General features: G+C 51.7%; 1 protein-coding gene across 2 annotated transcripts; it reads left to right on the top strand.

Annotated features, from left to right (window-relative positions):
• Nucleotides 1-473: 473 nt before the first annotated feature.
• Nucleotides 474-10,084, top strand: FAM210B (family with sequence similarity 210 member B). 2 transcript variants are annotated; one of them, XM_043553636.1, is made up of 3 exons: nucleotides 474-785; nucleotides 7,100-7,275; nucleotides 7,738-10,084. In XM_043553636.1, the coding sequence occupies exons 1-3, from the start codon at nucleotides 600-602 to the stop codon at nucleotides 7,952-7,954; spliced, it is 579 nt and encodes a 192-aa protein (XP_043409571.1). In that variant the 5' UTR covers nucleotides 474-599; the 3' UTR covers nucleotides 7,955-10,084. The 2 variants fall into 2 exon arrangements, with proteins under 2 accessions (XP_043409571.1, XP_043409570.1); XM_043553635.1 differs by having other exon boundaries at nucleotides 547-785; nucleotides 7,019-7,275.
• Nucleotides 10,085-11,080: the final 996 nt, after the last annotated feature.

Below are 11,080 nucleotides of genomic sequence, written 5' to 3'. Positions count from 1 at the left end.
TGTAGAATGGAGATCAAAGATTATTATTATCACTATCATCAATTAATAGTTATCAAATACAGTGGCCGACTGTATTTCTCAAAGATGGTCACAACAATATTTCCCATCCCATAAGCCTTCCTCACGTGACCTCGCCACTTTCCATCACGTCGGAGGAGTCTAACCCCCTTACTCTCGAATCTGGGCTGCCCCCCTGACTCTTGCAACCTACAGAACACGGCAGAAACCCGACGCCGCATAAACTCCAAAGGTGGGGAACACGCGCGAATCTCCCGCCCCGCGAACTCCGCCAGGGCCTCCGGGTCCGGCCCCGCCCACTCCGCGTTCGGCTCCGGCCCCGCCCACTCCGCGTTCGGCTCCCGCCCCTCCCACCCCGCGTGCCGCTCGAGTTCCGGAGGGGCGGGTCTGGTGGGCGGGGCCTGGAGGGATCGGGCGGCTCGGGAGCCGGAGGGGCCGGGCGGGTGGGCGGGGCCTGGAAGGGTTCGCGCGGCTCCGGTCCCGCCCACGCCGCTCTGGGCTCTGGCTCCGGCGGGCCCCGCCCACCGGCGCTGGTTCCCACTCGGGTCCGCTGCGCCCGCGGCAGCGCTTCGCCGCGCGCCATGGCCGGGCTGCTGGCGCTGCTGGGCCCAGCGGGCCGGGTGGGCGCCCGGGTCCGGCCTCGCCCTACCTGGTTCCTGGGTGCCGCTGCCCCCTGCGCGCCGCCGCCCCTGTTGCTGCCGCTGCTCCGGCCCGGGCCCGACGCCCCGCTGCTGCGTGCGGCCCGCGGGCACAGCCAAGGCCACCAGGTAAGCCTCCCCACCCCCACCCCGCTCCTGGGGCGCCTGGATCCCGGCCGACCTCCGCGCAAGGACAGCTTGGCTCGCCCAGCTGTGCGAGGCCGAGCCCCTCCAGGGTTCCCAAGGCCCCAGTCCCTACGAGCCGAGGTAGCGAGGCTCCCAATTGACAGGCGGAGAAACTGAGGCTCAGGGAGGTCTGGTGATCTGCCCAAGGTCACACGGTCTCTGGCAGAGCCCCAGGTTCCCAGAGCGTCAGCCAGCACAGTGGTGGTAGCCCAGAGTGTTATAGCTGGGGCTTGAACTTGGTAGTAAGGCCTTCACTTGGCTGTCAGAGTTGTTCCCTCTGCAAGCGGCTCTGGAACGTCCTCCGCACTGCGCGGGGGAGAACGGCTCTGGGGGTGCTGCCGCCCTGAACACCTCCCAGCACTTGCAGCTGCTCCTTTTTATCTAACCAAAAGACCAGGCCTCCCTGCCAGACTTCAGGCAAGACTCGGGCAAGAAACACACTGTTTTTCATCCTGTTTCATTTCAGTTGCCTTCTATGTGTGGTAAGTGAAAACTCTTTCCCTTCGGAGTGGTAATATGGGACTTTCCTTTAAAAAAAAAAAAGTTACAGGTTTGTTTGTTGGTTTGTTTTTTAAGTTCATCTTCTTAAAGAAAAACAGTAGTAAAGTAGTGCGGTCTGGAGACACAAGACCTAACAAGCTGGGACTCCAAGAACCCGGCCTCCTGCGGAGGAGTGCCTCAGGCCTTGCCCGCTTCCATCCCTTCACCAGGGGATGGGATTCAGCCCCTCCACTCCCCAGCTGTGTGAGCAACCTCACCCCAAGGAGGCCGAAGGCTCTGAGCCAGCTTGCTGACCTTTCAAAGGGCTAAAAGTCGGACCTTCCCCAGAAGAGCTGGGAAGCAGGCCTCAGCACAGTGCCAGTGGAGCTTCCTGAATGAAGGTTCCCTGGGGACTCACACCCTGACTCTGCCTCCTGTTCCACTGTCTGGTAGCCAGTAGATCCTGTCTCTAAGTCTTGAGCCCTCTACACATATCTGGCTGCCTCCTAGTGATTCTTCGTGGATCAGCCCACCTGTCCCTTCCGCCAGGAAGCCTTCCCTGACCACCAGTGATACCTTGGGTGCCTCCACTGCCCTCCCCCCCCCCCATCGGTCCTGCACTTACCACCTGGAATGGTCTCCTGACTTGCTTGTGTGTCCCGTCAGCCAGTATTAGCTTTGTCCCCAGCCCAGGCCCAGGCACTGGCAGGTTTGTGTATGTGAGCATGTGCGAACGTGTGTATGTGTGTGCATGATGTGTGTATACAGTGGTGACGAGTGTGGTCGCAGAGTCCCTGCATTCCTGTCTCTACTCACTAGTTCTGTGGCCTTGATCAGATTTCTTCACTTCTCTATTTCTCAGTTTCTTCGCCCATGAAATGGGATGTTAATAATTCACATTTCATGGAGCTTGAGTGTGAAACAAGGTAATGTGTGTACCTGGCATCGGGTACGTTCTAAATTAACGTTAGCTATTGTTGTCATTGTCACGGTAAATGTGTAAATCACAGGGCCCCATGAGCTACTGGTAGATGGGCAGGATCCAAGTGGGATCGAACCTAACAGGATGCTAGGACAGAACATACTCATCACTCAAAGTGTCACCTCCCTGAGAAGACACTTCCCCAGGGGGGCCTGAGAGCAGGTGGAGGGGTGCCCCTGTCTCTGCCCCTGGTTACTCACAGGCACCTTGGTTTTGGCCGCTGGGAGTAGGGAGTGCGGCTGGGGTCTCCAAATGTGCCAGGAATTTAAGTACCTGAGAGTCGCACCCACGTCTGCCTTCAGCGGGGAGTCTCCACTGTAACTGGGAGAATCCTGCCCTTTTCACTTAACCCAATTCCGTGGCCTGCGTGTCACCTAACAGAGCTGCCCAGCCTGCCTGCACTCACACTATGGGAGGGAAATCTTGGGCAGATGACTGGCTCTCTTTGAGCCCCAGTGTCTTCATCTCTGTCGGTTCTGCTCACGTGCTATCTTTTCAGGGAGCCGCTTCCTGATGACCTTATTTAAACCGCAGCGTCCCTGCCCACAGTCCGACCGTCTGCCTCCCCTCCTTGGTGTTTCTCCACAGCACTTGTCACATCTGGCTGCCCTGATGCTTTGCTTTTGTTTATTGCCCCTACCCTCCCACTAGACCCTAGGCCCCGTGAGGGTAGAGTTTTGTCTATCTCGTTCATTGCTATCCCCTACATTTACAGCAGTGCCTCGCGTAGAGCTGTTATCCGTGAGTAAGTGAGGCGCAGAGCCTAGTTATTAAGAGCGGAAGCCTCGGAACCAGACTCGGCAGGTTCAGATTCCAGCTCTGACAGATAATTCCTGCGTGACCTTCTGAAAGTTAACTCAACCTCTCTGGGCTTCCCGGATCCTCTTCCGTTAGGTGAGGATAACAGTAGTGCCTGTCTCACGGGGTTGTTGTGAGCATGATCTGCATTAATATTTTCAGAGCACTCGGAGCCATGCTTGGTACAAAGTAAATACAATGTAGTGGTTGGTATTATCATTACCTAGTGACCCAGTGAAAACAGGTGTCACTCCAAACAATGTGAGCAACTCTTGAACAAAATCTTTGGCTCATTCCTCAAACCTTCCTGCCCCTTCTCAAATAGCCTTTTGTATTTTAATAACTATTAGGATTGAGGGGAGGAGGGAGTCTCTCTCTCTCTCTCTCTCTCTCTCTCTCTCTCTCACACACACACACACACACACACACACACACACACACATACGCAAGGATGTAAAAGCACTTTGGCTAAGCACAGATGCTAGGGGATGTATAATGTTGTATGCACCCTGGGCAGTGCCTAACACATCATATCACAGGTACCTGAAGGGTTATTTCACAAAGAAATGAATGCCTGAGAAACTCCCACTCTTACAAGTCACCCCCTCCCAAATTCCTTTATTTTAGCCTCTTCAGTCTCCTTCAGGGTTAGGAAGAAAACCGAATGGCTCACAATGCTCAAAGATACTTCCCCTTACCACGATGAAAGGAAGAAAACCGTCCAAGATTCAAACTCTAGAAAGTTAGCACTGAACCCTGCTGCTGCCTAACAGGAGATGGTCCATCGTGTCTGAATAGTTTATCCCTCCCGTTGTTTTGCAGTAGATGCTGCTTATTCTGTAGCTGGAAGTTTGGCTGCCTCTGTATTTTTCTTTTTTGGTCAAAAGGCATTTTGCCAAAATAGAGGTTGCAAAGAAAAGAGCCCTCAACAGAGACAGCTCCGCTCAGTTCTGGTGAATGGACTGACAGGGCATGATTAAGTTCGGTCGGGCCAAGTGTCAAGGGTGGAAAATGAAAGGGGCTTTCTCCCTCCTCAGCCTCAGAACGTTGTCTGGCACTTGGACCGTAGATTGTAGATTACCGTCCTATCAGCGCCTGCCATCTGGCAGCTCCCGTCCCAGGGCTTCCTCAGCAGCACAGGGCGGGTGGGGCCTTGTTTATCGGAAAGAACTTGAGCTCTGAGCAGCCTTCCTGGCCGGTGGGTGGCAGAGCCAGACGGAAGCTCGGAGGGAAGGGACGATCACACGTGCTGGCCAGCCTAAAGGCACTGACTGGTTTCCCTTCTCCCCACCAAAGCCTTGAAGTCCTGGAAGAGTGTTCCAGAACTTTAGCAATGTTCAGTCTTTACAGGACAAGAAGGCGAGTCTGACTGCAGAAGCCATGTGGCCTCATGGTGGCCCGTGCAGTGACCCAGCCAGGCACCCACAGCCAGTTTGCCGCTTCCCCAGAACCTCAGTCTCCCCATCTGTCTAAGTGGGAGCCACAGAGCTGCCTACTCATGGGTTTACTATGAGGGGTTTTATGAAATGACACCTTTAAAGTGCTAAGCCTGGGGCCTGGCTCAGTAGAAGGGGCCTATCCTGAGGACACAGATGGTTTTCCTAAAACCTCTCATAAGTGACGCATTACCGCCCATCAGAATGCACTCTACCGGTGGGGGGGGGGGGGGGGGGGGGGGGGCGGTGCCTGGCTGGCTCGGTCAGCGGAGTGCCACTCTTGATCTCAGGGTTGCCAGTTCGAGCCCCACGTTGGATGTAGAGGTTACTGAATTAATTAAAAAAAAACCAAAAATGCACCCTCTGAGACCCATGACCCAGTACTGGATTTCAACCGCCCCTCCCCTTTGGTTAAGTCTTTGTTTTCGTAACTCTGCAAGTGGCCTGCACATTTGATTCCCAGGAATGCGAACATTTAATGAAATTGAGATTAATTCCCAGAGCGAGGCTTATGGGTAGGAGCCCCCAGTGAGCTGCACAGCAGGTGCATCTGAGGACAAGGGAAGACCCTCCTGGAGAACATGCTGAGGGCAGGAAAGAGCAGAGAGAGGTGAAGCAGGATTGGGAAGCAGGGGCCTTACCTGGCAACCCCGGGCAACTGATAACTAATCCCAATGCCCAGGCCTCACCCCAAAGCACAGAATCAGACGCTGCACCCCTGGACAGAGGTACAAACGGACCAGCAGCATCTGGGTCACCTGGGAACTCCTACGAAGGCTCCCGCCCCACTTGCTGAGTCAGAGCTTAAGCCCGCAGGGCTGGGACTCCAGCAGGGTAGGAGCCGGCTGGGAGGTCCCCTGCGGCCCAGAGGAACCTTGCAGGGTCTGGAGGTGCTGCTCTGGGTCCCTGTGTTGTTTTATTTTCCCTCAGGGAGTCCTGTTCCTACCTCCTGGGGACTCTGGGTTGTCACGCTCCTCCCTCTTGCCTTTGAAGCGTGGCTCCATATGCTGCACACTCTAAAAATACGAGGCAAAAGCCATCCTGCTACAAGCCAAGAACCGGAGCTAACTGACCCAGATACTTTCTCCCAGGAAGAGCTGTGACACAGGTCATTAGGATTCAAGAAATCCTCTCATAAACAAGGCACTCTCCATGTTGAGAAGGAGCTTTTTACATTTTTTTTTAATGTTTATTTACTTAGAGCATAAGCTGGGGAGGGGCAGAGAGAGAGGGAAACACAGAATCCGAAGCAGCCTCCAGGGTCCGAGCTGTCAGCACAGAGCCTGACGCAGGGCTCGAACCCGTAAACCGTAAGATCATGACTTGAGCAGAAGTCAGATGCTTAACTGACTGAGCCACCAGGAGCCCTGGAGGTTTCTTTTTTTAAAGAAATCCAGTGTTCCTGGGTTGGTTTCTCCCAAACAATCCAGGCCCTGTAGGTGCTCAATAAATGTTAATAGATGCGTCCTTTCTATGCAAACCCCGGGCAGGGCATTTATGGCCCAGGAATCATCCCTCCCTCTGTCCAGAGCTCAGGGGTAAACCTCGATTCTGGTGGTAAATACACCATAGCTTCCACTCCATTTTATTTTGCACACACCACCCTTGTTTTGTGGAGTCGAGGATGGGTGTCATGTGCTCCGGCTGTGGACCCAGATTACCTGGGTTCTAGTTTTGGTGACTTGGGGCCAATTCTTTGGCCTCTGGAAACCTGTGTTTGCTCCTCTGTGATTTAGGAAGAAAGTTAGGATCTACCTAGAAGGCGGTTGTGAGGACGAAAGTCTACAGCAGGTGGAGAGAAGCATCTGAGCCTTACCTGGCTCGGAGAAGGTGCTTAATAAAGCATCATCCCTGTCCCCAAGTGTGTGAACCCAAGGTTTTAGTTACTGTGGATGCTCTAACAGCTCACCAGAAATCCAGGGACTTAAAACGACACACATTTATTACCTCACAGGTGTGGAGGCCAGAAGTCCAAAATGGGTCTCAGCTGGGCTAAAGTCAAGGCGTTAGCAGAGCTGGTTCCTTCTGGAGGCTCTGAGGGGGAATCCACTTCCTGACCTCTCCAGTTTCTACAGGCCACATGCACTCACTGGCCTGTGGCCCCTTCCTCCGGCTTCCAAAGCCGCAGGGCCGCCCCTGCGCTTATGACTCTGCTTCTGTCTTCACACCTTCCCTGACCCTCCTGCCTCCCTCTCTTCACTTATAAGGACCCTTGTGATTCCATTGGTCCCACTCGGGAAATCAGTGATGATCTATCTACCCATCTCAAGACCCTTAACGTAGTCACATCTGCAAAATCTTACCTTTTACCACGTAAGGTAACATATTCACAGGTTCTGGAGACTAGGACCTGGACATCTTGGGGGCCCACCATTCTGTTGGTCATACCCGATACCCAGCCTTTCAGCACGCTTAGTGTTGACATGGGCAGGAGCCTCGGCTGACTGAGGAAGGACAGCAGCTGGTCTCTCACTGGGTAGGAAGGAGAGCGGAACCCTGTGCGGCACGAAAGCCACCGATTCCTGCCCCAGCGCATCTCCCCTTCTGTGGTCTGTGCACAGGACCCCGGCAAAATCACTGCGACGACAGGCAGGGACGGCGGCAGCACGGAGGAGAAAAAGCCAAGCAAGTCACAGCAGCTGAGAAAGATTTTTCAAGAGTATGGTGCTGTTGGAGTGTCGCTGCACATTGGAATCTCCTTGATCTCCTTGGGCGTATTTTACACGGTCATTTCAAGGTAAGGTCTCTGACAGTAACAGACTATCATGTAGGATTCTTGGTGAATGAGAACACTTTTCCTATGAATTTTTTATACATCTGCAACTTTCAGCACATTTAAATTTTTAATTTTTTTTTAATGTTTATTTTTGAGAGAGAGCGCGAGCGACAGAGGCATGAGCAGGGGAGGGGCAGAGAGCGAGCGAGCGAGACACAGAATCTGAAACAGGCTCCAGGCTCTTAGCTGTCAGCACAGAGCTTGACGCGGGACTTGAACTCACGGACTGCGAGATCATGCCCTGAGCTGAAGTTGGCCACTTAACCGACTGAGCCACCCAGGCGCCCCAAATTTTTTAAATACCATAAATCTTAGAGGCAAATTGATTGTCTAATCCCTTGCAGTAATAATCTCTCTCTCTCTCTCTCTCTCTCTCTCTCTCTCTCTCTCTCTCTGTGTCTCGTTTTTTGCCTCTTCCCCCAGCGGTGTGGACATGTCTGCAGTCCTGCTTAAACTCGGATTTAAGGAGTCACTGGTACAGTCAAAAATGGCGGCAGGCACAAGTACCTTCGTGGTGGCCTACGCCATCCACAAGCTGTTTGCACCCGTGAGAATCAGCATTACCTTGGTTTCCGTGCCCTTCATCGTCAGATACTTTCGCAAAGTGGGATTTTTTAAACCTCCAGCTGCAAAGCCTTGATGAACTCTTCAGTTGCGGGCCTGCAAACCTAGTTCTTTTAGATAGAAACTTGGGGTTAGTCTTAGGATATAGCTTTCTGGGGGTAGGGTGGGGACAGGAAGCTAATTGCTATGTTCTCACGAATAAGTTTTACCTTTCCCAGCAAAATCCAGGGTTTCTGTTAATAATTGTAATCATTTTGCTCCACACATGTTGTAAATGCTGTTTATCACAGGGCTTGTATACCTAATCTAAAATGTCAGCAAAACATCACAAATCGAGTTGTCACCTCCACAAAACATTCCTTCTGGAAGATCGGTGGTGAGGTTCTAGTCTGGAGAAGCCCCAGGGATTCATCTCTGCTCCACTTCTTAAAGGGCAGTGATTCATTAAGCTGGTTTTAAAAATTCCCCTTTCTCCAATATCTGCTGTCAGGCTGCCTGCGGTTTAATAAGCAATATTCTGCAAAACAGCTGCCAGGGCCACACTTAATGAAGCAGAATTTAAGATTTCCCAGTAGGTAATCAGGATCTAAATGAGCATCAACACTTTGACATTGGTTATACTTGTTTCGGGGGGAAGAAAACCCACAAGTATTTCTGGTGTGTTTCGTTGATCCTCAACAACCTTCACATCTGGACAGGGTGGACGCCTACCTCAGGCAGGTTTTCTCTCATTTCGTGAAACTAGGCCATTTGTCCCTGTTTAGGTAAAATACAGAAACTTTGTCCAGTCCTAATGGCATCACTCGGCTTCTGCCGGGCCTGGTCCACGGGCGAATTTGGACACTGCGCATGCAGAAAGCTCAGACAATCTTTGCTCAATCTAGATCCCCAGCTTCAGACATTCCAGAACTGCGGTCACAATGTTTACCCTGTGTTGCTATTCCCATTTTTAATTGAGTTGAAATTATGTTCTATAGGAAAAGATTTTGTATCACTGTCTAGGAAGGAAACTTAGTAGCACTTGCTGTAAATGGGAGGCAAGTGCGGAAATAATGCAAAATAATACAACCCGGCTGGGGGAGGGGATGCGTAATTACTTTCCGTTGAGCCAGTTTTACCCGGTAAAGGGTGTTGGACGTGACCTGAGGTCTTCCCACTTGCTGTTAAGGACATTAGTTAAGAACAGAAACTCAGGCACACAGGTCCAAGTTGAGATTTTTGTCCTCGAAGCAGACAGGAGCAGGCAAACCAGAGAGAATTGCTTTCTGTGGGATCCACGTAACGTACCCTCCAGGCCCTGCCCACGCAGAGCACTGTCCACACCAGGAACCCAATTCAACAAATTCTGCCCTGCCCCCATGGTCGAGGGAGTTCCAGGTTTCGTTTGTTTGCCTGATTACGTGTGTGACAGAGAACTCAAGATACCACAAACTGACCATCCTTTCACCACCTGGCTGCTGACAGTTCCCTGGTTAAGCCTTAGCAACCTATGTCCGCAATTCCAGTTCTTTTCCAAGAAGCTCTGTGGGACAAATTCTCCACTTGCAACATCTTTAAAGTGGCTTTTTTTCTCCCCTTTTAAAGCAATGAGCCCCTTGCCAAAAGGTTTTACCCATTTAACGTTGGAACTGCCTTTCTGGGATCTAATTCCAAGGACATCTACACGGCTCAGTGAGAGGCCTCATGGAATGTGGGCCATTCCTTCTGTGGCCTGGTCTGTCTACACAGTTGGCTTCGTGCTCCCAACCACCTTCTCTGCCGGTCTCCATACCTTTCAGATCCCCAGCAATGCCTATGCAAGAAAAGCTGACAGTCCCTCAGGTTGAAGAGCTGAAATCTGAAACTTTGATTCCATGGAGGAAGTGGAAAGACAGGGCAAGCAATAAAACCAATCATCAAACCAAATAGCCATGGCCTTCTCTCCTAAGTGAGCCCCACCTCCACTCCACTCCACTCCACTCCACTCCGGCCGGTGGTCCCAACAGAACAGAGACACACTGGAGACGATGAAATCAGAGGGTCAGGGACTATGTGAATTCACCAGCAAGATGTACAGATTGCTCGTACTTAACACTGTTTTTATGGAACTAGGGGAATAAAACATGCTCTATTTTAAAAATGTAAGCCATTGCTCAGCCCTAATTTTGTATCTGACAAAAGGAGCCGCTTAAGTTCCGTGAAAACAAATAAACATCTTTGTAGCCTACAGAGAACTTTGCATTCCTCTTCCGGGGGAGCCGGAACTGTTGCCGGTTATGAAGCAGCACGGCGTGTGACTCGTGTGTTAATGTTGTGCTAACACAATGAGCTATTTTCTTTGCTCGTGTGAGTTTGGGGAAATGGCAGTTTAGCCGGTGTCACTGGTGAAGTTAGTCATGTCGTATGAACGACGCTTGGGTGGATGGTGTGTGAAATATCCTGGGGACGGAGAGGTTGGTTTAGCTCAAGACTGAGGAGCAAAGCCTCCTTTGTCCCTCCGGGATTAACTGGATGGACCACTGAAGCTCTTACTATGTTTTGAATTTTTTTTTAATATTTGTTTTTGAGACAGGAGTGGGGGAGGGGCAGAGAGAGAGGGAGACACAGAATCAGGCTCCAGGCTCAGCTGTCAGCACCCGACTGAGCCACCCAGGCGCCCCTGCTCAGTTGTGTTTTGAAGCTTCTGTGACTGCATCAGCACAGCGGACAAGTTTCTCTGTGCTGGCCTCTTCCTTACAATTAGACGTCTCTGGCATCTAGTTCCTTATGTCAAAAGTTGGCCATGAAAGCACAGGTCAGGAACTTCAACCCTTCCACTGTCAAGTTCACCATCTTTGGTTGAGGAGAGGATGTTGGCAGCTAGAAACAAACACGTAGCTTGATGCGTTAGGAGCACATAGTACAAGAAATCAAAGGGATACACCTGCATGGCACCTGCTCACGTCTAGGCCAATAGCAAACAAGTGGTGGAAAGAATTACCCACGTAGCCTCTCTGTATTCGTGTACTCACGTTTAATGTTTACATACATGGCAGAACTCCAAAGTAATAAAAATATTAAAAATAGCCTGCCAAGTATCCCTTGGGATACTGGCTCCCTTGGGAGCCGGATGACAAGGAGAGCAAAGGAAGCCTCTACCAGCTGTGAAGGGGCAGGAGGCTCGAACACAGGTTGTGCTCAAATCCCCACGCGGCTGGGAAGGAGGGATTCCAGCCAAGCAAAC

This window comes from Prionailurus bengalensis, chromosome A3 (genome assembly GCF_016509475.1).
Source record: "Prionailurus bengalensis isolate Pbe53 chromosome A3, Fcat_Pben_1.1_paternal_pri, whole genome shotgun sequence".
NCBI classification, from domain to species: domain Eukaryota; kingdom Metazoa; phylum Chordata; class Mammalia; order Carnivora; family Felidae; genus Prionailurus; species Prionailurus bengalensis.
The sequence above is the reverse complement of the archived record's forward strand: the minus strand, read 5'-3'. Positions and strand labels throughout refer to the sequence as shown.